This window comes from Tachyglossus aculeatus, chromosome 2 (assembly GCF_015852505.1).
Source record: "Tachyglossus aculeatus isolate mTacAcu1 chromosome 2, mTacAcu1.pri, whole genome shotgun sequence".
NCBI classification, from domain to species: Eukaryota; Metazoa; Chordata; class Mammalia; order Monotremata; family Tachyglossidae; genus Tachyglossus; species Tachyglossus aculeatus.
The window spans coordinates 82,036,791-82,063,432 of record NC_052067.1 but is presented as its reverse complement, the minus strand read 5'-3'; the positions used below and the strand labels follow the sequence as shown (position 1 = coordinate 82,063,432).

Sequence of the window (26,642 nt, the reverse complement as noted above, 5' to 3'; positions counted from 1 at the left end):
TTGTTTGTCTATACTGTCTGTCTCTTCCTCTAGACTGTGCGCTCACTTTGAGCTTATCTACCAATCTGTTGTATTCGATTCTCTAAAGCTCTGCACCCAGTGCTCTGCACACACTAAGTGATCTACAAATACCACCGATTGATAGATTGAGATCCTAGAACATTGAAACTGAAAGGAATCTAAAAATTGCTCATTACAATACTGCCTTGCAGGGTGGAGCATGTGAAAAAAGAGGATGAGGACCAAGCAGATTCTATATGCTTGGATTAATTTCCACAATTGCTATATAAGCACAAAGGTGTTCCAATAACACAGCGGAGCCATACAGGAGTAAGGACTGGGGGTTGTACTCCCAGGTTGGGGGTGCCAAATTTTCACTCTGAGAGAGAGCAGAAAAGAGAGCAGGAATTTTAGGAAGGATGAAGGATGTGAAGGAACAAGCCAGAAATCCAACATTTTGGATCTTTTGAGCCCTCTGTGGTCATGTCAGAGGCTTGGGATATACAAGTCTGGGGACCCAGGCCACAAGTACTATGGGGGCCATCACTCCCACTGACCCTGTGGAGAAGTAGGGCACCTCTGTCTGTGGAGGGTTAGGGCACTGATTCTCTAACCCTCAGTGGATCTGATTCCACTCAGACTTGGACCACACAGATGCTAGGCCCTGGAACTTCACTCAGGCTAGGTCAGGCAAGGCCCAGGATTAGTGGGACAAGTTACAACATTTTACCTTTAGCAGGATTCCATTGCAAAGGCAGGTAAACTAACACGGGACGTATGCGAGGAACACATGGGTCTTCTCAGCCAAAACGACCACACTGGACAAAACCTCAATTTTTGTGTGTGGCATTTGTTTAAGTGCTTACTATCAGGCACTGTAGTAAGCACTGGGGTAAATACAAGCTAATCAGGTTGGACACAGTCCCTGTCCCACACTGGACTAACAGTTTTAATCCCCATTTTACAGATGAGGGAAATGAGGCATCAAGAAGCAAAGGGATTTACCCAAGGTCACACAGCAGACAAGAGGCTGAGCCAGGACTGGAACCCAGGCCCATTCTATCCACTAGGCCACAATTCTTCTATAATAATAATAATAATGATGGCATTTATTAAGCACTTACTATGTGCAATCAATTAATCGTATTTATTGAGCGCTTACTGTGTGCAGAGTACTGTACTAAGCCCTTGGGAAGTACAAGTTGGCAACATATAGAGACTGTTCTAAGTGCTGGGGAGGTTACAGGGTGATCAGGTTGTCCCACGTGGGGCTCACAGTATTAATCCCCATTTTACAGATGAGGTAACTGAGGCACAGAGAAGTTAAGTGACTTGCCCAAAGTCACACAGCTGACAATTGGTGGAGTCGAGATTTGAACCCATGACCTCTGACTCCAAAGCCCATGCTCTTTCCACTGAGCCACGCTGCTTCTCTGGCATCCTCCCAGGCCTGTGTTCTAACCACCAGACAGCACTTCTTCCTCTTCATTTATTCATTCAATCATATTTATGAAAAGGAATGACACGGGTCTTTTCAAAAGAAGCTTACCTGCCCAGGCAACCTTGACCATTTTATTAATTCCTTGCTTTTATCTTCTGCATCTGATTCAAGGCCCTTCTTACTCTCCTTCTGGAGGTCACAATACGATGAAGTCCCTTGTTCCTGCTGAAGAGCCATCATTGAACGGAAAGAAGGATCAACCTAAACAGGTACAAAAATTTTAAAAGATTTGGTCTAAGTTTCTTTTGTTTTGTTTTCCAGGAAGTACAAAATATTTCAGGATTTGGATTTGGGCATTTGATATTAGCCCCACCCCCAACGCACAGAATTTATGTATATATCTAAGAATTACATGATCTATAACACTACATTGTAGATTATAAATGATTTATTTATATTAAAATCTGTGGGCAGGGAATATGTCTGCCAACTATGTTGCATAGTAAGCACTTAGTGCAGTGCTTTGCACAGAGTAAGCATTCAATAAATGATTGAATGAATGCTTTCCCAAGTGCTTAGTACAGTGCTCTGCACACAGTAAGCAATCAATAATAATGATGGCATTTATTAAGCTATGTGCAAGGCACTGTTCTAAGCACTGAATGGTATTTGTTAAGCGCTTACTATGTGCAAAGCAGTGTTCTGAGTGCTGGGGGGATACAAGGTGATCAGGTTGTCCCACGTGGGGCTCGCAGTCTTCATCCCCATTTTACAGATGAGGTAACAGGCACAGAGAAGTGACTTGCCCAAAGTCATACAGCTGACAAGTGGCGGAGTACGGATTAGAACCCATGACCTCTGACTCCCAAGTCTGTGGTCTTTCCACGGAGCCACGCTGCTAAATAAGATTGAATGAATGAATGATTTGCTTGTATCCACCCCAGCTGGTAATACAGTGCGTGGCACATAGTAAGCACTTAAATACTACAACTACTATTATTATTATTATTATTGCTTTCCTATATAAGGAAGACGAGAGCAAAAACAGAACAATCAAACATTCATTCGAAAAAATTGGTAAGAACTATATGGCAACAAGTCCATTTCATGAAATGAAGTACAGTTAGATTATTTTAAATAATTGATTTCCATTTAAAAAAGTAAAAATTAGAAATGTTTCCCTTATATTTTTTAGGTCAGAATCTGGAATTATTGTATCAATATCAGCTTTACTGATCTACATAAGCTCATCAACTTACATGATCTGGTAGTTTTAAACCCTTTATAGTTACATACAATGTTGAAGGATAACGATTTCTAGGACATTTTGACCACCATTCAAAAACCTCCACAACATTTAATTGTGACCGAGTCCTAGAAGGTGGGGTGTATAGTTGCAGGCGAAGTTTCCCATTGATATTTAAAACTCCATTGGCTCCCACAAGCTAAGCAAACAACAAAAAATAAAGAGTAGAAAAAGGTATTAATATCAGCAAATAAAAAATTAAGTACCATTGTAAAAGAACTGAAGCAAATTTTCAGAAACTCATTTTGAATAAATTATGCTTTCCTGATTAAAAAGTCTAATTTGACCAGAATTAAGGATTTTATATAATTTGAGAGGAAAAAAAGTAACTGAGTGAGCTATGGAAAGGTCTTCAAACTTAAGGAAATTGGGAGTTCTGTCTTTGCCCCCACCTAGTCAAAGTTTAGCCTTAGGTAAGTTATAGTCTCTCTTAATCACTTCTGCTTTTTCTCACAGAATGATTGTGACAGATAGGAGATTGAAAATGACTATAAAATACGATACCAAATAGCGTTCCCTCTGCAATTTGTACCTACCTATATAATAGAGATAACACAGTATGGCAGCCGTTAATAATGATCCAATTAACTCTAAGAGAGATAATTTAAAAAGCTAAAATGCATGTAGTTTCATCTCCTTCTTTGCCAGTACATAAAGCAAGATAAATCTCCATGCTAAATAAAGTTTGATGGGTTCATACAATCATGGGTCTAGAAAATGGAGGAGTCAGTCACCTGATTTAGAAACAGATGCATCCAGTTACCCAAAAATCCTAAAACAGAGGAAATAGAAGGAGGAAGAAGAGGAGGAGGAGGAGCGAGAGCAGCAGAAAGGAGGGGAAGGAGGGGGAGGTGGAAGACAAGGACAAGGTGGAGGACAAGAAGAACAACAACAACCCTGTTATATGGTACTCTCCCAAGTGCTTAGTACAGTGCTCTGCATAAAGTGCTCAATAAATACAATTGATTGAACAGAAACAAGAATAAGAAAAAAGAAGGTATTTTTTAAGTGCTCACTATATGTCAAGCACTGCTCAAAGCAATGGAGTAGATACTAGTTAATCACACTGGACACAGCCCCTGCCCCACATGGGGCTCAGAGGAAGGCCAGATACTGAATCCCCATTTTACAGATGAGGAAACTAAGGTACAAAGACTCAGTCACACAGCGGGCAAGTGACAGGGCTGAGATTAGAACCCAGGACCTCTGACTTCCAGGCTTGGGCTCTTTCCACTAGGCCAAGCTGCTTCTAGAAACTAAGAAATGGGAGAAAAACTTTTGCCTGCAGTTCAGAAACACTTCAAAGTAGATTGACTACACATGCTCCTTGAGGGCAGAGATTGTGTCTACCTACTCTTCCAAATTGTACTCTCCTAAGCACTTACTCCCCCTCTCAGGGTCACACCTGGAGAGTTTCCAATACTCTACCAGTTTTGACTATGGGAGGGAGAGTCAAACAGAAGCATATCCATTCCTTTCCTAGCTTGGGCAGCGGCTAGCAAGTGGAAGGCAACCTGCTACAAGTCAAAACTCCCCTGTGCTGGGCAGCAGCAGCATGGGAGAGAGTCGAGGGCAGAGGCTGGAGTTTACTGCAAGGAAGGAGGCAATGGTAAACCACTTCCATATTTTTACCAAAAAAACTCCATGGATATGCCACCAGAACAATTGCAGATGGATGCAGGTGGGCGTTCTGGGGGAGATGTTTCCATAGCGTCGCTATGGGTTGGAGACAACTCAACGGCATAAGACAAGAGAAGAGAAGCACTTACTACAGTGTTCTACACCCAGTAAGTACCCAATAAATTTCACTGATTGGTAGTGTTTGACAGTGAGATCATGTCTTTCAATTATTTGTTCTGCTCTCCTTATTACGCTTCCTTTCAATTCATCACATCACCACTGCCTGAGTATCCTGCGTATCCTACATCCTCCACCCGTAACCCACCCATGGAAGATCTGTTGCTCTATTGCCTACTTTCTTGAGAAAGTAGAAGCAGCGTGGTCTAGTGAAAAGAGCACGGGCCAGCCAGTCAGAGGATCTGGGTTCTAATTCCAGTTCCACCATTTTTCTGCTGTGTCATCTAGGGCAAGTCAGTTAACTTCTCTGTGCCTCAGTTCCCTCAACTGTAAAACGGGGATTATGTACCTGTTCTCCCTCAGACTGTGAACCCCATGCGGGTCAAGGGTGGTGTTCGACCTAATTAATTTGTACTGGGGTAGCCCAGTGCTCAGAACAGTGTTCGACACTTAGGAAGCGCTTAACGGGTGCCATAAAAAAATAAAATGGGGTAAGCATACTTGCAAGAAATCTAGTAAAACTTATTGAGATCTCTGAACACATTTTCTGCCTGAAGAAGAACTGGAGGAGAACCTAGAGGTGCCAGGGAGACATGTGGACCCTGGTAAACCAAGGCAGGAGAAGAAAGTTTTTTTCCATGAACTTCTCGTAGCCAGCCCTGGGAAAAGGGGATGGAAGGCTAGTCCATGAATGACCCCCTCGCCTTCAGACAGAGGCGTCTATTAAGACAGAGGAGTGTCCCAGTAATAGAGATGCAGGGATTTGGGGTTCACTAGCAAGGACCCACAAATCTGGGCATCCCAGGAAGGGAAGAACTGGAGGGCTTTAGGACTCAGTGAAGTCCAACAGGTGTCAGGGCACTCCTAAAGTGACTCCAGGGGGCAATTTTAGACAGGATTTATGGATGATGCTACACTGTAAGCTCATTGTAGGCCGGGAATGTGCCTGTTACATAGTGTTATATACTCCCAAGTGCTTAGTACAGTGCTCTACATGCAGGAAGAGCTCAATAAATACTATTGCTTGATTGAGAATCCCCAGAAATGCCAACTCTACCTCAGCTTTTAGCAAATTCTTTGACACCTAGCAAGCATTTAATACCTTACTCAGTATTAATAATAATAATAATTATTATTATTATGGTATTTGTTAAGCTCTTACTTTATACCAAGCACTGCTCTAAGTGCTGGGGTAGATACAAGATAATCAGGTTGTCCCACGTAAAGCTCAAAGTCTTAATCCACATTTAACAGATGAGGTAACAGGCACAGAGAAGTTACGTGACTTGCCCAAGGTCACAAAGCACACAAGTGGCAGATGCAGGATTTGAACCCATGTCCTCTGACTCCCAAGCCCGTGCTCTTTCGGGAATTTTTTTTTTTTGTCTACTACCCTTGGGACAAAATGTGTAGCAAAGTTATTTTTCATTTATTTTCAAGATTTTTACCTTCAAAAATGCCCAGGCAATTTTGCGAAAACCACTTTCTTGGACTTGAACTTCAGAGTTGGTTCTAGCTTCATCCATGCTTAAGAAATCAAGTATCTATAAATATAAAGTCTTGCAAATATTAGTTCTGAATGAGTTAGATGACCAAAATTTCAACATTTTAGACAGTTTAAAAAGCTCTTTTCACATGTTTAAAGCAGCCTCACAAGCGACAACAGAAGCAGTATCAAATTAATTTTTTTCCAGATCACATCTCCCAAAATTAGCATAAGACCTATAATTAGAATTATAACACGTCACCTGGAAACGAGTTAAATAGTGCACAACTGCGTTGGATTGTAGTGTAGATCTGGTTTGTGACATGAATGCATTGGCTGAAATCACAGACATTAAAAATTTCTTACAAAATAATTCAACGTATCTTCCATTTTAAATATCACGAGTACATCACGAGGTGCAGTTTCTGTGCGGCTTCTGTGCAGGCAGGAGCAGCGACAGCACACGGCCTCGGCTACTCCTCTCCATAAGCTTGTCCTAAGTACAACCAAGATGAGCCTGGGAGTCTGAGGACCTGGGTTCTAATCCCAGCTCTGTCACATGCCTGCTATGTGACCTCAGGGAAGGCCTTCAGCTTCTCTGGACCTCAGTTTCACCATCTGTAAAATGGGCATTTAATATCTGTTCTCTTTCCTACTTAGACTGTGAGCCCCATATGGGATAGCGACTACGTCTGACCTTATTATCTGGTATCTATGCCAGCGCTTAGCACAGGGCTTGGCACATAGTAGACACTCAAAAAATACCACAATTATTCATAGCAACAATTATCATGGGAGAGATACTGCACCCCTTTTCCCTTAGGGGTCTGGTCCTGGGCTGCTGAATCAGGGCAGACAGGGGCAGCTCCTTGACACTTTTCAAAACTTCAGGGCTTTTACAAGGCTGGAACTGCTGAACTCTGGATTGGCCTGTGGGAATGGTGAAAAATCTGAAAATTCCTCCTTTAATCATAATATACTGTAGATTTAGTGGGCTTTTTGGTTTTCCACGTTCTCTTATTCTATTTTGTTTTTATCATTTTCTGTTTTTTTTTTTGTTCAAGTGTCCTTACCCCAAAACCCTCTACCGTCTTAGTTTAAGAGGCCCCTGTGGGTCTCAGACTGTACTGGCATTATGATTAGTACAGTGCATTGCACCTAGAAGGCACTCAATAAATATGACTGAATGAAAAGATTCATATTCTGCTCTGAAATGTCCACATATAATTTCCTTTTCATCTGAATAAACCATATATTCATATCTAGGTCCTACATTTGGCAACAAAGTAAACTTGTTGAAGTAAAAATTTCTATGTAAACTTCAGAGATCTGCTACTATAATCTAAAAATCGAACAATCGTACTGGAAGTTACGCAAACACAACTAGTCCCAAAACTGCAAATGAAATAATAAGGTTGGAAAAAAAATTCATCTTGAGGTACTCATCTTGTAGATGCTTTTCATAATTCAGAAAATGTAAACAATCAGTCGATCCTCTAAACTTAATTTGAATCACAAATGCATCTGAAACTGCCGTTCAGCTGTATGGGGATGGAGAGAAGATTGGAACAGATGTCTCAAGGAGACTGAATACCACGTCCACCTTTGTGTAGTGGGAAACTTTTTAGTTCTGTCAGAGTAACCAGATTATATAGTTACAGTATAATCTCCTCAAACTCCTACTGCACCACAAAAATGGCAAATTACTATTTGTAGTATATACAACTAGTAATGAGAGTATGCAGTTAAACTGAGAAAACAGCAAGAAAATGCTACAAGAACATTGAATTTGTACCTCAAAAAACAGGATGACTATCGGGCTGTCTTCAGATTCTTGGAGGAAATAATTAAGGCGCTCATTAAACACAATTTGTTCTTCCCATTCTGGAAGTCTTGACTTGAAGTATTTAAAATCATATGGTTGGGTCATAATAGGAAGAATATGTTCAACTCTCTCTTGTTCATAAAAAGATGAAACTGCCCGGTTACTGTTACAAAAAACACATTGCAGGGTTTGTAAAGCTTCATAATACCACTAGAGATTGAGCAAAGAAAAATTCATTCACTCATTCAATTGTATTTATTGAGCGCTTGCTGTGTGCAGAGCACTGTACTAAGTGCTTGGAAAGTACAATTCAGCAACAACAAATTTACAAAACAAATTTTATAATTTATAAAATAAATTCTATATATGGCAGTAATTTTAAATATGCAACCAGAAACCACAGAAGTTCAAAAGGATGTGAGGCAAAAAACTGTATTAGTTCTAGAGCCTCAAAGCTTGAAAATAAGAGTTATTGGATCTACAATAACCACTAGAAATACTATCTTGGGAAGCAGCATTGGCCTACTAGAAAGGGCACGGGCCCCAGAGTCAAAGGACCTGAGTTCTAATCCCGGCTCCACCACTTTTCTGCTGACGAATCTTGGGCAAGTCATTTCAGTTTTCTGTTTCTCAGTTTTCTCACCTGTAAATTGTGGATTAAACCGCACTTCCTCCTACTTAAACTGAGAGCCCAACATGGGATGGGGACTGTTTCCAACCTGATTATCTTTTATCTATCTTACTGCTTAGTACAGTGCTTGATATATAGTAACTGCTTGACAAATACCATAATTACAATCATAACTTCTCTGGAAAGAGTACACGTTGGCAGGCCATAAGGGAAACAGTTAATTATGCCAACTTTATAAAGAAATGGGAACTCAAAGGGGTAGAATGATTTGCCCCAAATCCCCAGCTGAGTTAATAGTTACATTAAACTTTACACCCAACTGTTCAGGTTCTGTGCTCTATCCCCTACCAGGGCCTGGAGACTGAAAGCTCTGAAATGAAGAAAACCACACTTTAAAAATCCCTACTCAAAGAACTTCCAGTCTAATCCACTCCCATGCTTTTCCCAAGTCGGTCTTGATTGCTATTTAAAAGCAAAGTAGCACCAAAGAAAACAACTTCTTCTTAGAGTACATTTTTAAGTTTCAGAAGGGGAAAGAAGAACTGGCATGTAAGTCAAAGATCTTCATTGTGGAAGAGATGCAGTCTAAATACAATGAACTCTTAAGCACGTATACACCGGCAAAGCCGGGGGTCTGGAATTTATAAAATTCAATTACCTATGTTCTTTCTTGACATACATTCCTGTATTTTGATCAATCACATGGATTTTTACCATAGGATGAGAAATCAGAAAATTTGTTCTAAGTCGATCAGTCCGATGAATATAGATTCCCAGAACGTGGGAATCATCAAATCCACACTTGGACTGAGTTGAAACCTCTGGGCTTGTCGCTTCTTGTATAATATTTATACTGGTTTTTGTGTCCTTTGTGTTATCTTCTGAAACTATAAGAATGGAAGAAAATTATGTTTCTATTAACATATACTTGAATATGAAAGACCATGTATTTTGGGCAGATTGAATGACATTTTTGGTATCCCTAAAAAGAACACGATAACAAACACATTTATAGAATTGTAGAAAGAATGACTCTGATTGAGGTTCAAATACATGAGTTGTTACTTTCCAATCATGGAAGGAATCATCTATTGTTCACGTGAGAGGCATTCGTTTCTCAACTTTATAAAGCCAAAAAACCCAAAGAAAGGAAAACAAAGAAAAAATTCAGCAACAGGTACAGGCTTGACACTTTTGGCAAAATACAGTGATATTGTTTTAAAGAAAGAAACTTTCTCCAAATTGGCAAAATTCTTAAAATGCAAGTTTCATAGATGCACAAATGTGAATATGCGCTAATAATAGAATAAGGATAAAATATACTGTACATAATGGTTTCCAATTTCTTCTTACTTATGTTTTGGCTCCTTGACTACTGGCAAAGCTATCTAAATTGAATTGACTTTTAAATCACAAACCTCTTTTGGATTTCTTTGTTGCCTTCCTTGCTTTAGGTCTTGGCAGTTTTATGTCATCTTCTGTGCTTTGTTCTTCTGTCTTCATTTCATCATTCTGACTCAAAACTGATGCAGGCTCTCCCTCTGAGGACTTCTTTTTACTGAAATTATCTTCAACTGGAATTTGTTGCAGTTCAGAGAGGGACATTGCACTGTAATGTAACACAGTATTCACTATTTCCTCATAAAATAGCATTAAGTATCTTCATGATGCTAGGTTGAAAATTTTTAGTAAGAAGTAAGAAGTAAAAACTGAGTGCTGGTGTATATTATATAGTTTTGGAAATTGCTGTTAACTAGAGCATTTTTCTTCCATTTACCCTCATAGATTGCAAACTCCTTAGGGGCAGGGATCACATCTTCTAACCCTATTGTTTTCTCCCAAGAGCTAAAAATAGTGTTCCGCAAAGCGCAAACGTTCAATAAGTATTACTGACTGAAATTAATAAATAAAAATAAAGACACAAGAAATTTCTCAAGAGCAGAAAATAAACTTTTAAAAATCATTTCCATTTTTACTAAAAATGGAAAAATCTCCCAAATAATCCTGGAAAAGTATAATTACAATTTTGTTGGACTAAAGCTTAAAAAATTCATAATGCTAAATCTTGCCTAAAATAAAACAAAAATAACACCCAAACTTCTAAAGAAGAAAATAAATTAAACATAAAACAGATCTGAAATATGTACAACTAGAGTGGTTGAAAGAAATAAATTTAGCATACACTGTAAACTACAGTGGGGTTGAGTTTAAAAGTGCCTACGCGGTGCAAAAGTTCTAAGATGATGGTGGGAGGACCTGAGGAGAAGAAAAATGATAGGGAAAAGATCCTCATGGAGTAGGAGGGATTTCAGAAAGGCTCTGAAGATCAATCAATCAATCGTATTTATTGAGCGCTTACTGTGTGCAGAGCACTGTACTAAGTGCTTGGGGACTTAGTAGCATGGGGACAGCTGTAGTATTCTGGGTTTGCAGGGAGAGGTAGGAGGAAGGGCATGAGCTAGGGATTGGAAGTTCAACTATAAGCTTGTAGAGGGTAGGGAATGTGTCTGTTTACTGTTATACTGTACTCTCCCAAGAGTTTAGTACAGTGCTTGGCACACAGTAAGCGCTCAATAAATATGACAATGAATGAGAGAGGTAGGTGATGAGGCACAAAGAGAATATGAGTTTGGGAAGAATGAAGAGTATAAGGGAGTATAAGAATGGAGAGTAGAGACTGAGAAGAGAGAGGAGCTGAGAGACTGCCTTAAAGCTAAAAGTCAGGAGTTTCTGTTGAGCTGGAGAAAATAGGTAATCACGGAAGGATTTTAAGGAGTGGAGAAATGTGTGCAGAATGATATATTAGAAAGATGATCCAGCCAAGGGGTCGGGTGAAGCACAAACTGCAGAGGGGAGGGATTAGAGGTAGGGAGGCTAGTGAAAAGTGCCTTGCCATATCCAAGGAGGTGGCCATTTAGATGGAGAAGAAGCGGAAAGCTCCGAGAAATATTCTGGAGGAGGAACAGAGAGAATTAAGTCACAGACTGAACGTGAAAATTGAAAGAGGGCGAGGAGTCAAGGATAACACCAATACCACGGGCTTCACATACATGGAGGTGGAGGTGGTGTCAAATGTGAGGGGAAAGTTAGGTGGAAGAGAGGATTTCGGAGGGAAGATGAGGAATTCAGTATTCACCATTTTGAGTTAAGGAGTTGTGGGGCATCCATGTGGAAATGTCTTGTGGACAAGAAGGAATGTGAGACTGCAGCTGCGGAGAGAGGTCAGGACTAGTGAGACAGATTTGGGAGTAATCCTCACAGAGGTGGAAGCTGAAGCCACGAGGTGAGTACGAGGGAGCAACTGCCACCAGCACACAAAGGGACCCACACCCCCACAAAATCCACACACCGGTGGAGAGGCCACCCTGGAAGTGAGATGTGGACCTTCTTTCCACATCAGATCCATTCAGACATATTCTGAACTTGGACATTTTCATCTGGGGGTTTGCTCCCACTGATAAGGGGCAGAAATGGATAGGGGTGGTGGGGGGGTGAGAGTAGGGGCCAGAGCTACATGACTCCAAAATGGGAATAATTACTAATATCTTTTCCTTGATACTATTCAATAAACTCAATTTGCCACCCTGGAAGTGAGATGTGGACCTTCTTTCCATATCAGATCCATTCAGACATATTCTGAACTTGGACATTTTCATCTGGGGGTTTGCTCCCACTGATAAGGGGCAGAAATGGATAGGGGTGGTGGGGGGGTGAGAGTAGGGGCCAGAGCTACATGACTCCAAAATGGGAATAATTACTAATATCTTTTCCTTGATAATATTCAATAAACTCAATTTGCAAAAAATTAATATTTGTCTTACATATGCTGAAGCCACGAGGTGAGTACGAGGGAACAACTGCCACCAGCACACAAAGGGACCCACACCCCCACAAAATCACCACACACCGGTGGAGAGGCCACCCTGGAAGTGAGATATGGACCTTCTTTCCATATCAGATCCATTCAGACATATTCAGAATTTGGACATTTTCATCTGGGGGTTTGCTCCCACTGATAAGGGGCAGAAATGGATAGAGGGGGTGGGGGGGGTGAGAGTAGGGGCCAGGGCTACATGACTCCAAAATGGGAATAATTCCTAATATCTTTTCCTTGATACTATTCAATAAACTCAATTTGCAAAAAATTAATATTTGCCTCACATATGCTGATATGCTACAAGATTATTTTAGTGAAAAGTTCAGAAGACACTGTTTACATATAAAGGGAATATCATTAAAATGAATTTATGAAAACATGGATATTGGAAGTTGTTTCATATTAGACACATTTTTCAAAATTAAATCATTCAAGCAGCCTAAGACTTTGAAACATTCTCACGGCTCTAGCAGAAGAAGTTATAATTTATCACCGCTGTACCTTGTTTCGGCTTCAGATGTTAGAGGAATTTCTTTTTTCGTTTTCTTCTTTTTTCCTACTTCATTTTTCAATACAACCTCATGACTTTGAACATCAGTGGGAAATTCAGACATCTGTTCTTGAAGTTTCTTCCTTATTTTCCTTCTAATTGCATTTGCCTCTTCCTCAGCCACTTGCAGCTCATAGGCTTGAATTAACTGCTCTTCCTCATCTAATTCAGTTATAACTCTCACTTCTGGCAAGGCATTTTTTATCTTGACACCTTTTGGATGAGGTGCACCTGACTGTGATTTACTTCTGCGGGCTTTGGGGGAATCATCATTAATCTTCCTTTCAAAACTCTCCTGTAAAGTTTTATATGCATTTTCTTCCTCATTAAATTGTTCTTGCAATACCGTTTTCTTTTTCTTCTTGTTTGTCTTGATTTGCTTGTTTTCTTCTCCATTAATGACATCGGTGTTTGTCTTATCAGCCACTGAGCTTCCTTCCCTTGGTTTGTTTTTGGTGAAACCCAGGCTCTTCTCGGGATGGTAGATAGTGTTGATAATTACGTCATCATTTCTAGATCCTTTACCTATATCAAGATCACTTCTAAAGGTGTCAAGCTAGGAAGAGAACACAAATAAAAGGAAAAACAGTCTTTCAAACTTGCAGGAGGCAAAAAGCACATATTTATTGCATAATACTGTGTGAACTGAAAAATGTGAAAACTCCCATTTTCCTTTATGACTTTAACTTAACCCTCATATAGTAATGAACTGTTTAATTTCCAAAGAAAAAGCTTGTAGTAGAAGTACATTCATTCATCATCATCATCATCAATCGTATTTATTGAGCGCTTACTATGTGCAGAGCACTGTACTAAGTGCTTGGGAAGTACAAATTGGCAACATATAGAGACAGTCCCTACCCAACAGTGGGCTCACAGTCTAAAAGGGGGAGACAGAGAACAAAGCCAAACATACTAACAAAATAAATAAATAGAATAGATATGTACAAGTAAAATAAATAAATAAATAGAGTAATAAATATGTACAAACATATATACATATATACAGGTGCTGTGGGGAAGGGAAGGAGGTAAGATGGGGGGGATGGAGAGGGGGATGAGGGGGAGAGGAAGGAAGGGGCTCAGTCTGGGAAGGCCTCCTGGAGGAGGTGAGCTCTCAGCAGGGTCTTGAAGGGAGGAAGAGAGCTAGCTTGGCGGATGGGCAGAGGGAGGGCATTCCAGGCCCAGGGGATGACGTGGGCTGGGGGTCGATGGCGGGACAGGCGAGAACGAGGTACGGTGAGGAGATTAGCGGTGGAGGAGCGGAGGGTACGGGCTGGGCTGGAGAAGGAGAGAAGGGAGGTGAGGTAGGAGGGGGCGAGGTGATGGACAGCCTTGAAGCCCAGGGTGAGGAGTTTCTGCCTGATGCGCAGATTGATTTGGTAGCCACTGGAGATTTTTGAGGAGGGGAGTAACATGCCCAGAGCGTTTCTGGACAAAGACAATCCGGGCAGCAGCATGAAGTATGGATTGAAGTGGGGACAGACACGAGGATGGGAGATCAGAGAGAAGGCTGATGCAGTAGTCCAGACGGGACAGGATGAGAGCTTGAACGAGAAGGGTAGCAGTGTGGATGGAGAGGAAAGGGTGGATCATTCATTCATTCAATCATATTTATTGAGCGCTTACTGTGTGCACTGTACTTATAGCACTTATACAAGGTGATCAGGTTGTCCCACGTGGGGCTTACGGTTCATCCAGTGGGGCTTACAGTTCATCCATATTCATTAAATAGAAATATCTGGGACAACCTGATACAGAGAGAGGATAAAACCTCTACCGAGACCAAGTCCATTGGAGATACCTGTTTCAACAATTTGGTAATTTTTGTGGATAAAAGTCTTCCTTTTGTCTCATCATCCAACAAAAGGGAACAAATGTCACATGTCCTCCAAGAGGCCTTCCTTGACCAGGTTCTCATTTCCTCTTCTCCCACTTCCTTCTGCACTGCCCTGGCACCCTCTAATAATAATAATAATGATGGCATTTGTTAAGCACTTACTATGTGCAAAGGACTGTTCTAAGCGCTCTATTCACCCCTCCCTCAGCCTTATGCACATAGCCATAATTTATTTATCTATATTGCTCTCTTGTCTCCCTGCCTAGCCTGTAGATTTTCTGTGGGCAGGGAACGTGTCTACCAAATCCGTTATTCTGCCCTCTCCCAAGCGCCCATTATATTGTCCTCTCCCAAGCGCTTAGTACAGTGCTCTACACACAGAAAGCATTCAAAACTACAATTGACTGATCCACTGGTAAGGGCCAAATGGAAAGCTTATTCTGAAGTCAGAAATCCAGGCCTAATTCGTCCTAGAGTCAGCCACCCAGTCAGAATGCAGCAGCCAAGAGCTGAGCCAGCCCCTGAGCCATGCCAAGTAGAATCAGAATGGCCCAGAATTAATTTCTGAGGAATACTGAGGAATACTGAGGCAATTATGCAGCTAGCTATACAGTACCAGGGTCCTGTAGAAGCCATAAGCTGAGGGCCAAGAATGCAGATATGTAACAGCATTTTAGTCACCATGCCAGCATTACTCTGGTCCAAAACCATCCAAAACGAGGGGGGAGAGGAGAGGCTACACAGGGTATGGGGCAGCCGTGAGAAACACACTTGAAGCCAGTCCAACCTAACTGGCCCGATATATTTTCGGGAATCTTGGAACATACAATAATAATAATGATTGTCCTATTTGTTAAGGGCTTACTATATGCCAAGCACTGTTCTAAGCACTGGGGTAGATACAAGGCAATCATGTTGGACACAGTCCCTGTTCCACATGGGGCTCTCAGGCTAATGCCAACGGTGGAAAGTGAAGTAAATGAGAAAACCAAGGTTCGTTTTGAAGAACTCTTCAGGAGCCACGCTGCTTTAACGAATGACAAGAAGAAACCCAAGAAGAAGGCAAATTTTCAAGACAACATTGCGGTGAGTTTATGAATAACTTGATAACGTGGATTACGTATTTGCTGGGGATGGGGAAATATGGCTTTGGCTCAGGACATTGAAACAAAGATAAAAGAGCATTTATATCAGGGAATTTATAGAGACGAGCCTAGGTGTGATGCTGTAGGGAGAAACACCTTCAAGCGAGAATCAGTCAGTGGTATTTATTGAGAGCTCAGTACGTGCTGAACACTGTACTAAGTGCTTGGGAGAGTACAGCTTGGAGAAGCAGCATGGCACAGATAGAGCAGGGGCCTGGAGTCAGAAGGTCATGGGTTCAAATCCTGCTCCGCCAATTGTCAGCTGTATGACTTCGGGCAAGTCACTTAACTTCTCTGGGCCTCAGTTACCTCATCTCTAAAATGGGGATTAAGACTCTATTTAAGGGGGACTCTAATAATGGGGATTATTACTCTATTTATTATACTTGTACATATTTGCTATTCTATTTATTTTATTTTGTTAATATGTTTTGTTTTGTTGTCTGTCTCCCCCTTCTAGACTGTGAGCCCGCTGTTGGGTAGGGACCGTCTCTATATGTTGCCAACTTGTACTTCCCAAGTGCTTAGTACAGTGCTCTGCACACAGTAAGTGCTCAATAAATACGATTGAATGAACGAATGAATGAACTTAACTTCTCTGTGACTGTTGCCCCATTTGTAAAATGGGGGTGAAATATCAGTTCTCCCTCTCTCTTAGACCATGAGCCCTGTGTGAGACAGGAGTTGTGTCTGAACTGATTATCTTGTAATAATAATAATAATGTTGGTATTTGTTCATTCATTCATTCATTCAATCGTATTTATTGAGTGCTTACTGTGTGCAGAGCACTGTACTAAGTGCTTGGGAAGTACCAGTTGGCAACATATAGAGACGGTCCCTACCCAACAGTGGGCTCACAGTCTAGAAGGGGGAGACCTCATCTGTAAAATGGGGATTAAGACTGTGAGCCCCGCATGGGACAACCTGATTACCTTGTATCTCCCCCAGTGCTTGGCACATAATAAGCGCTTAACAAATACCATTATTATTATTATTATTATTATTATTGTCTCATGTTTCTTCTAAGGAACTTGCCAAGTGCTTAGTAAGTGCATTCAGTATGAGTTCCATATATGCCACCGCTATTACTACTACTAGCACTTACTCTGTGCAGAGCACTGTTCTATTACTACCCTACTGCCAAGAGCTCTTTACCCGGACCTCTATCAACAAATAGTATTTACTAAGCCATTAGGCATCCTAGAGAAATAGAGTATTGTAGACAAACAATTTTATTGAAGTTAAATTACCAATCAATCAATCAATCAATCGTATTTATTGAGCACTTACTGTGTGCAGAGCACTGTACTAAGTGCTTGGGAAGTACAAGCTGACAACATAGAGAGACAGTCTCTACCCAACAGTGGGCTCACAGTCTAGAAGGGGGAGACAGAGTACAAAACCAAACATACTAACAAAATAAAATAAATAGAATAGATAGGTACAAGTAAAATAAATAAATAGAGTAATAAATATGTACAAAGCCAAAAGCTTTATATTTTCATCTGTTACTGAACACAGAAACTTTCTCAGTTAATACACAGGAGTAGAACACGTTACCTTAAAAGCCTGCTTCTTAGTTCAGTCAATGACAAAGTAAATGACAGGTATTTCCCATTCCTGGCTATTGAAGACACTTGAAGCATTTCAAGTTAGCAATTATTTTTTTCACTTGCTTGTTCTGTAACTTCAAGAATCAGGTACAAGTTCAAGTAAATTTGGGAACTTTTTGTTCTTTAATAAATAGATGATATCTTACAAATTCCCATTTTTTTGCTTTTTATAAAATGTGCTCTTACTTTTTTTTAATTGCATGTTTTACTTTTCGTTATCAGAATGAAAACTAAATCCAATTCTACATACCAAGTGCAAGTGACAAACAGCCAAAACCTAAATTCTAGTAATCTAGTAAAAAAAAAAAAAGCAACCCACCAGTATCCTATGCTTTTTACTGCTATGTGATACTACACCTTAACAGGGAAAACAGAAGCCTTCTTTAATAACAGATAAAAATGAAAGCGATATAATTTTTAACTCCCTATTTTAAGAGACTTGAAAATACGCATTCACACAAGAACGATGTAAAGATGAGTAAATTTAAATGAATGCTTATTTTGTTTTTCTATGACATTAGTTAAGCGCTTACTTTATGCTAAGCACTGAACTAAGCGCTAGGGTAGAAATGAGAAAATCCAGGTGGACAGTCCCCGTCCCACTTGGGACTTGCCATCTGAGAAGGAGGGATTAGGACTTAATCCCTGTTTTACAGATGAGGCAACTGAGGCACGTAGAAATTAAGTGACTTGCCCAAGGTTGCAAAGCAGACAAGTGGTGGGGCTGGGATTAGAATCCAAATCCTCTGATTCCCAGGTCCAAGCTCTTTCTATCTCTTTACTAGATAACACTGCTTCATTGATTTTATTACCTGTGTACTATCTAGGGATATGATGAACTATAAAAAAAAAAAACTACAGGCTGATAAATATTTTCTAGTTAAGAATGTTCAGACCAAAGACAAAACCTCTGGTCCATAAAAGACTGAAAATTTACAGACAGTAGTTATATTGAGAACCATATACATTTTACCATTCACTACTTCTACAGAAAATTAGACATGCTGCTTTATTTAGTAGAACACACTCATTCCAACCCTCATCCAGTTAACCACAAATTCAAGGTATAAATGTGCAATCATGATAAATAAGAATAAATTATGAAGAAGTAGTGGAAAAACAAATTATGTTGACGGCTGGAGAGAGAATTCAATCTAATTGCGAAATACATCTTACTGAAGAAATCTTTCTATCTAATGGCGGTAGATAGTAAACAACAACTTACTTTTGAAATTCAAAAGACGTGAAGCACTTTAAGTTAGAAACTATATTTTTACTTGCATAGTCTATAAATTCAAGCAACAGGTACTGCTCAAGTAAACATGGGAGTTTTCTGTTGTTTAATCAACAAGTTAAACCAGTTTAACTATTCAAAAGAAACAAAAATCAAACAAAAATTGAAAATATTTGAATTGATTGTTCCTAGCACAAACTATTCTTATTCTCACATACCTTGCAACGCACCTTAATATGAGTTAAAAAGAGGCTCTTTAATGTTATTATATGCATACATAGTACTTTTTTATTTTAAATAATTAAGGATTTGCAATTTTGGGGGAAAAGTTAAGGACTCAAAAGCATGGTCTAGCATATTTACGTAAAATGGTTTGCTGGGGGACACTAGAAAAATTATTTTTAAAGAATATAAACATTGAGTAACTAATACATAGCCCAGTGCAGCCCCAGATTCACAGATGGCATGCAATAAAAAGGTGATCGACATCATCATTAGATATTTACTGTAAATCCATTGTGTACCTGGAACTATTAGGTACACTGTGAATTTTATATAGTTCAGAGAAAACAAGACCTGAAATCCTGTTGATTCAGGTCCCAACAAACTCTTCTGGGGACATGCAAATGTAATTTCAAAATGTAAAACCAAACGGACAGACCCAATAAGGAACTGACCGAATGAAAATGAAATACAGAGTGAAGAAAACACCTACCAGTACAAGTAACTACAACATTTAATGTTCTCTTTGAACATAGTGTTTTATGATTACTCATGCATCACTGAAAGTGTGTTCCCATCCTCCAAATCCCCTCTTCAACTCTCCCGTTCATTCATTCATTCATTCAATCGTATTTATTGAGCGCTTACTGTGTGCAGAGCACTGTACTAAGCGCTTGGGAAGTACAAGTTGGCAACATATAGAGACGGTCCCTACCCAACAGCGGGCTCACAGTCTAGAAGGGGGAGACAGACAACAAAATAAAACATGTGGACAGGTGTCAAGTCATCAGAAGCTCTCTTCCTAGCTCTCTTCCTCCCTTCAAGGCCCTGCTGAGAGCTCACCTCCTCCAGGAGGCCTTCCCAGACTGAGCCCCTTCCTTCCTCTCCCCCTCGTCCCCCTCTCCATCCCCCCATCTTACCTCCTTCCCTTCCCCACAGCACCTGTATATATGTATATATGGTTGTACATATTTATTACTCTTTATTTATTTATTTATTTTACTTGTACATTTCTATCCTATTTATCTTATTTTGTTGGTATGTTTGGTTCTGTTCTCTGTCTCCCCCTTTTAGACTGTGAGCCCACTGTTGGGTAGGGACTGTCTCTATGTGTTGCCAATTTGTACTTCCCAAGCGCTTAGTACAGTGCTCTGCACATAGTAAGCGCTCAATAAATACGATTGATTGATTGATTGATTGATCAGAATAAAGAGAAGTAAAGCTAGTGACTTTCAAGTGTCTTTCATTCAACATGGTACCACAAGTCCAGGTAGATATTTTTCAAAACTGGTGAGTCCCAGGTTTTAACTGACTTAGCTTTAGGAACGTTCAGTTGCTGACAAAGTTGCTCAGGTTCAGTTCAACCGAAAGACCTAAATTTCCTCTCTCCTTGTGTCCCGCTATCTGTTTCTTTACCTTTACAATGTCACCAACACTTTCCTTTTTTGTCCCCTCTATCAATGCTCCTCCCCGCAACAAAAGTAACAAACAAACCCCTTCTCCTTTATCTTCTGAATATCTCCCTTAGACCCTGCTTCGGCCCTGGGGCCCTCAAACTCCCCATTTGAAAGAATCTTGATGGATGTTTTTGAGAAATACTTATCTGTAGCACTCCCGGTCAGTGGAGGATCCTCCTTTTGATGATTTGATCATTTTACTGAACAAGTAGGTGATGCAAGAAAATTGACCTTTTCTCTTGCTACCACAATTTCACCTTATAGCAAAGAGAAATCTAATCTCTGGTCCTGGGGAAATTCATTCTGTGATCCTTGATGAAAGGTGAATATATATATATATATATATATATACTTGTTCTTAAGGTTATCCCAAAGCCTTGATAGTGGCCTTGGCTGGTAAAATAGCACTTGTAAATGCTACCAGGAGCTAATAAGCCTGAGCATCTCCTCCCTGCAGTATCTCAAGAGGAGATATCCAGCCTCCTCTCAAATTCCATCACCTCCACCTGGCCTTCTCATCCCATCCCTAAATTTCTCCTATCTGCCTTCCCCCCTGCATCACCTAAGGACTTGGCTGCATACCCCTTAAGCATTCTGATATTCACCGTAGCACTTTTATAAATATTCAGCAAGCTCACTGTGGGCACAGAATTTGTCTGTTTACCTCCCCCAAGGCGCCTTCCCTAAGATCTCCTCTCCTCTTCTTCCAGTTCCTTTTGCATAGCCCTGACTTGTTCCTTTCCTTCGCTCTCCCTCCCAACCTCACAGCACAAATGTATATATCTGTAATTTATTTACTTATGTACATTAATAGCTAGACTGTGAGCTCACTGTGGGCAGGGAATGTGTCTGTCTATTGCACTGTACTCTCCCAAGTGCTTAATACAGTGCTTTGCACACAGTAAGCACTCAATAAATACGATTGAGTGAATGAATGAATTCTCATACTCTACTATTTCACCCAGTTTAATGTCTGCTTCCTCCTGTAGACTCTAAGGCTCTTGTGAGTGCTTGGCACATAGTATTATTATTATTATTTTTATTGATCATATCTACCAATTCCACTGCATTGTACCTTTCCAAGTTCACAGCTCTGTAACACTGTAAGTGCTCAATAAATACCACTGATTGATTGATTAGAGGGAAGCAGCGTGGCTCAGTGGAAAGGGCACGGGCTTTGGAGTCAGAGGTCATGGGTTCAAATCCCGGCTCCACCAACTGTCAGCTGTGTGACTTTGGGCAAGTCACTTCACTTCTCTGTGCCTCAGTTACCTCATCTGTAAAAATGGGGATTAAGACTGTGAGCCCCCAGTGGGACAACCTGATCACCTTGTAACCTCCCCAGTGCTTAGAACAGTGCTCTTCACATAGTAAGCGCTTAATAAATACCATTATTATTATTATTGATTGATTGATTCTGCAACTTTATTTTCAGCAAATACTGGGTGAATCGCTTGAGCTACTTGGTGGCTCAAGCGTGGCTTGAGCGTGGAGAAGCAGTGTGGCTCAGTGGAAAGAGCCCAGGCTTTGGAGTCAGAGGTCATGGGTTCAAATCCCAGCTCCGCCACTTGTCAGCTGTGTGACTTTGGGCTAGTCACTTCACTTCTCTGGGCCTCAGTTCCCTCATCTGTAAAATGGGGATGAAGACTGTGAGCCCACTGTGGGACAATCTGATCACCTTGTAACCTCCCCAGAGCTTAGAACAGTGCTTTGCACATAGTAAGCGCTTAATAAATGCCATTATTATTATTATTATTATTATCCCTCAAAAGGGGTCATTTTAAAATTCATTTTCATGTAATTTGGCTCCCTCTAGTGGCCGGATCTTGCATTACTACATCATTCCTTTATCTTTGGCCCCAGGCTCTGATCTTAAAAAGTGTCTCCTTTGCTAGTGATAGGTTTAAATATTATTTTTAATGATGGATTTTAAATAATTCAGAGGTCTTTTCTAAAGCACCAACGCGTACTGTACAGATAAATCTCATTCACTCAGAAAGGTTGGGAATACACACTTTCCAGATTAACTTTTTGAGGTTTTAAGAATATGGGCACTTAGCTCTGTGACTTTGGGCAAGTCATTTAACTTCTCTGTGCCTCAGTTACCTCATCTGGAAAATGGGGATTAAGATTGTGAGCCCCATGTGGGACAACCTAATTGCCTTGTATCTATCCCAGTGCTTAGAACAGTGCTTGGCACATAGTAAGCACTTAACAAATACCATTATTATTATTATTATTATTTCTAGACTTTCACTAGAACTAGAGCAATGCACCAAGAAAGAGGGGGAAGAGAGAGAGAAGGCAGAAAAATGTGATTTACTAAATAATTATTTCCATAAACATGGGGAAAATCAATCGTATTTACTGAGTGCTTACTGTGTACAAAGCACTTTTCTAAGTGCTTGGGAAAGTACAATACAACAGAGTTGGTGGGCATGTTCCCTGCCTACAAGTCTGGAAGCAGTGTTTCCACTATAATTTTCCATTTAAAATTTCTCCTGGAGTTTTCCACAAGAGTTTTTATGCATTAGCAAATCCAACAAGTTTATCGGGAAAGTGAAAGTAAAAGAAGTCTAGTCCCATTGACTAAGCCCCCCTTTTCCTCTGCTCCTACCTTCCCTCCCCATCACCCCTACTCCCGCCCTCTGGTCTACCCCCTTCCCTTCCCCACAGCACTTGTGTATATTTGTACATATTTATTACCCTATTTTATTAATGATGTGAATATATCTATAATTCCATTGATCTATTTTGATGCTATTGATGCCTGTCTACTTGTTTTGTTTTGTTGTCTACCTCCCCCTTCTAAACTATAAGCCAATTGTTGGGTAGGGATTGCCTCTATCTGTTGCGAATTGTACTTTCCAAGCACTTAGTACAGTGTTCTGCACACAGTAAGCACTCACTAAATACGACAATGAATGAATGAATGAATGGGAAGACAAAGAGAGACTGCTTGAGAATGAATGCTATTCGACCCTTGCAATCTGGCCTCAACTCCCCTCCAATCTATTGAAACTGCTCTCTTTAAAGTCACCAATGACCTCCCCCTTGCCCAATGGCGCACCTCCTCCAAGAGGCCTTCCCAGATTAAGCCCCCTTTTCCTCAGCTCCCCCACCCTTCCACGTCGCCTCGACTTGCTCCCTTTGCTCTTCCTCCCCTCTCCCCGCCCCACAGGCCTTATGTATATATGTTTATATCTACAATTCTATTTATTCATATTGATGCCTGTTTATTTGTATTGATGTCTGTCTCCTCCGCCTCCCCCTACCCCGACTGTGAGCCCGTTGTGGGCAAGGACTGCCTCTCTTCATTGCTATATGGTACTTTCCAAATGCTTAGTACAGTGCTCTGCACACAGTAAGCACTCAATAAATACAGTTGAATGAATGAATGAATACATACTAATATCATGCACCACTGATTGACTGTGTTCCTACATATGCCTTGAAATCAGGGATTATGTCACACGTAAGTTCTCCAAACACCTAATACAGGCACCCAGACAAAGCAGGCACTTCATATGTTGCCGATTTGTACTTCCCAAGCGCTTAGTACAGTGCTCTGCACACAGTAAGCTCTCAATAAACACAACTGAATGAGTGGATCGGTTGGTTTAATGAAAATGGTGATAACTATATGAATGAAACGACAGGTGTGTTCGCACATTCTTAAGAGCCAGAAAGAACGTGAACCCTATCTTACCCCCGCCACATCATTCCTCCTTTTAGACTGTGAGCCCACTGTTGGGTAGGGACTGTCTCTATATGTTGCCAATTTGTACTTCCCAAGCGCTTAGTACAGTGCTCTGCACATAGTAAGCGCTCAATAAATACGATTGATGATGATGATTCACCGACTAATATCCGATGCTTGCTTTGAGAAAGCTCCTGAGAGTTGAAGTGCTGCAGTTCAAAGACAAGACTTCCCAAAGTTAGCAGACCATCCTGCAATAGTCTCAAGAGATTTGGGGGCATACATATTTTCAAAATACTAAGCACTCAATAAATACCATTGACTGATTTCCCCAAGGAAAAGTATCAGTATAATGCTTAATATAAGAAAATAATTCCATTTCACTGTTCTGAAGGTCTCACACTATTAAGCTGAGCGTGTCCAGAAATTCTAATTTACAGATATTGTCAAAGCTTTCCTTCAAACCACTTTGATTTCACCTTTTACAAAACCATTTCTCTTTTGCACAACTTCTCTCTGGGGCCCCGAAGACACACTTTCACGAAGATTTCTTCAGCTGATACAGTCTACCCATCACCACTTGTTTTTCTACACCTGAATTTGTCTGATTTAGAGTAATAAACTCCGGTGCTTACTTTCTGAAAAGAACATCCCCAATTAATATTCCTCTCCCTTCGTATCCAACAATCCACTTCAAAACCCTATTGAAATCACATCTCCAAGAGGCCTTCCAATCAATCACTCACTAAATGGTATTTATTGAGCACTTACTGTGTGCAGAGCCCTGTTCTAAGCACTTGGGGAAGTAAAATAAAACAGAGTTGGGAGACTTGATCATTGCCCACAGAAAAGCATACAGTTGACAGGAAGAGATAAACATTAAAATAGATCAGGGATTGGGGAAACAGTAGAATATAAGACTATTTATGTAAGTACTGTGGGGCTGAGATGGATATCAAAATTTTGTGGGGTACATTGCCAAGTGCACAGGAGGTATGGCATAGTGGATAGAGCATGGGCCTGGGAATCAAAGGTCATGGGTTCTAATCCAGGCTCCGTCACTTGTCTGCTGTGTGGCCTTGGGCAAGTCACTTCACTTCTCTGTGCTTCAGTTACCTCATCTGTGAACAGGGGATTGAGACTGTGAGCCCCATGTGGGACAGGGACTGTGTCCAACCTGATTTGTTTCTATCTTCCCCAGCACTTAGTATAGTGCTTAGCACACTAAGCGCTCAATAAATACGATCGATTGATTGATTATTATTATTATTATTACTATTGTTATTATTATTATTCTCTGTGTTTCAGTTACCTCATCTGTAAAATGGGGATTAAGACTGTGAGCCCCATGTGGGACAGGGACTGTGTCCAACCTGATTTGTTTGTATCTTCCCCAGCACTTAGTATAGTGCTTGGCACACAGTAAGCTCTTAACAAATGCCTTATTATTATTATTATTATTATTATTATTACCTGTGTTTCAGTTACCTCATCTGTAAAATGGAGATTAAGACTGTGAACCCCATGTGGGACAGGGACTGTGTCCAAACTGATTTGTTTGTATCTTCCCCAGCACTTAGTATAGTTCTTGGCACACAGTAAGCTCTTAACAAATGCCACATTATTATTATTATTATTATTATTATTATTATTATTATTCTCTGTGTTTCAGTTACCTCATCTGTAAAATGGGGATTAAGACTGTGAGCCCCATGTGGGACAGGGACTGTGTCCAAACTGATTTGTTTGTATCTTCCCCAGCACTTAGTATAGTTCTTGGCACACAGTAAGCTCTTAACAAATGCCACATTATTATTATTATTATTATTATTATTATTATTATTATTGTTATTATTATTATTATTATTATTCTCTGTGTTTCAGTTACCTCATCTGTAAAATGGGGATTAAGACTGTGAGCCCCATGTGGGACAGGGACTGTGTCCAACCTGATTTGTTTGTATCTTCCCAAGCACTTATTATAGTGCTTGGCACACAGTAAGCTCTTAACAAATGCCACATTATTATTATTATTATTATTATTATTATTATTATTATTATTATTATTATTCTCTGTGCTTCAGTTACCTCATCTGTAAAATGGGGATTAAGACTGTGAGCCCCATGTGGGACAGGGACTGTATCCAACCTGATTTGTTTGTATCTTTCCCAGCTCTTAGTACAGTGCCTGGCACACAGTAAGCTCTTAACAAATGCCACATTATTATTATTATTATTATCATTATTATTATTATTATTATTACCTGTGTTTCAGTTACCTCATCTGTAAAATGGGGATTAAGACTGTGAGCCCCATGTGGTACAGGGACTGTGTCCAAACTGATTTGTTTGTATCTTCCCCAGCACTTAGTATAGTTCTTGGCACACAGTAAGCTCTTAACAAATGCCACATTATTATTATTATTATTATTATTATTATTATTATTATTATTATTCTCTGTGTTTCAGTTACCTCATCTGTAAAATGGGGATTAAGACTGTGAGCCCCATGTGGGA

The 26,642-nt window shown here is 40.3% G+C and overlaps 1 protein-coding gene and 1 non-coding gene across 5 annotated transcripts in view; one reads left to right on the top strand and one right to left on the bottom strand.

Annotated features, from left to right (window-relative positions):
- AHI1 (Abelson helper integration site 1) overlaps positions 1-26,642 on the bottom strand; it is a 261,125-nt gene that overhangs the window by 212,739 nt on the left and 21,744 nt on the right. For all 4 annotated transcript variants that reach the window (XM_038772630.1, XM_038772621.1, XM_038772639.1 and 1 more), the window contains exons 4-10: positions 12,865-13,469; positions 9,905-10,095; positions 9,145-9,373; positions 7,826-8,018; positions 5,993-6,088; positions 2,701-2,886; positions 1,550-1,702 (exon numbers count right to left, since the gene is read on the bottom strand). In XM_038772630.1, coding sequence (XP_038628558.1) covers positions 1,550-1,702; positions 2,701-2,886; positions 5,993-6,088; positions 7,826-8,018; positions 9,145-9,373; positions 9,905-10,095; positions 12,865-13,469 — 1,653 coding nt within the window. The remainder of the gene's footprint in view (positions 1-1,549; positions 1,703-2,700; positions 2,887-5,992; positions 6,089-7,825; positions 8,019-9,144; positions 9,374-9,904; positions 10,096-12,864; positions 13,470-26,642) is intronic.
- LOC119924457 lies at positions 4,135-4,272 on the top strand. Its single transcript, XR_005449170.1, has one exon. It is a non-coding gene; the product is annotated as a small nucleolar RNA SNORA7 (small nucleolar RNA).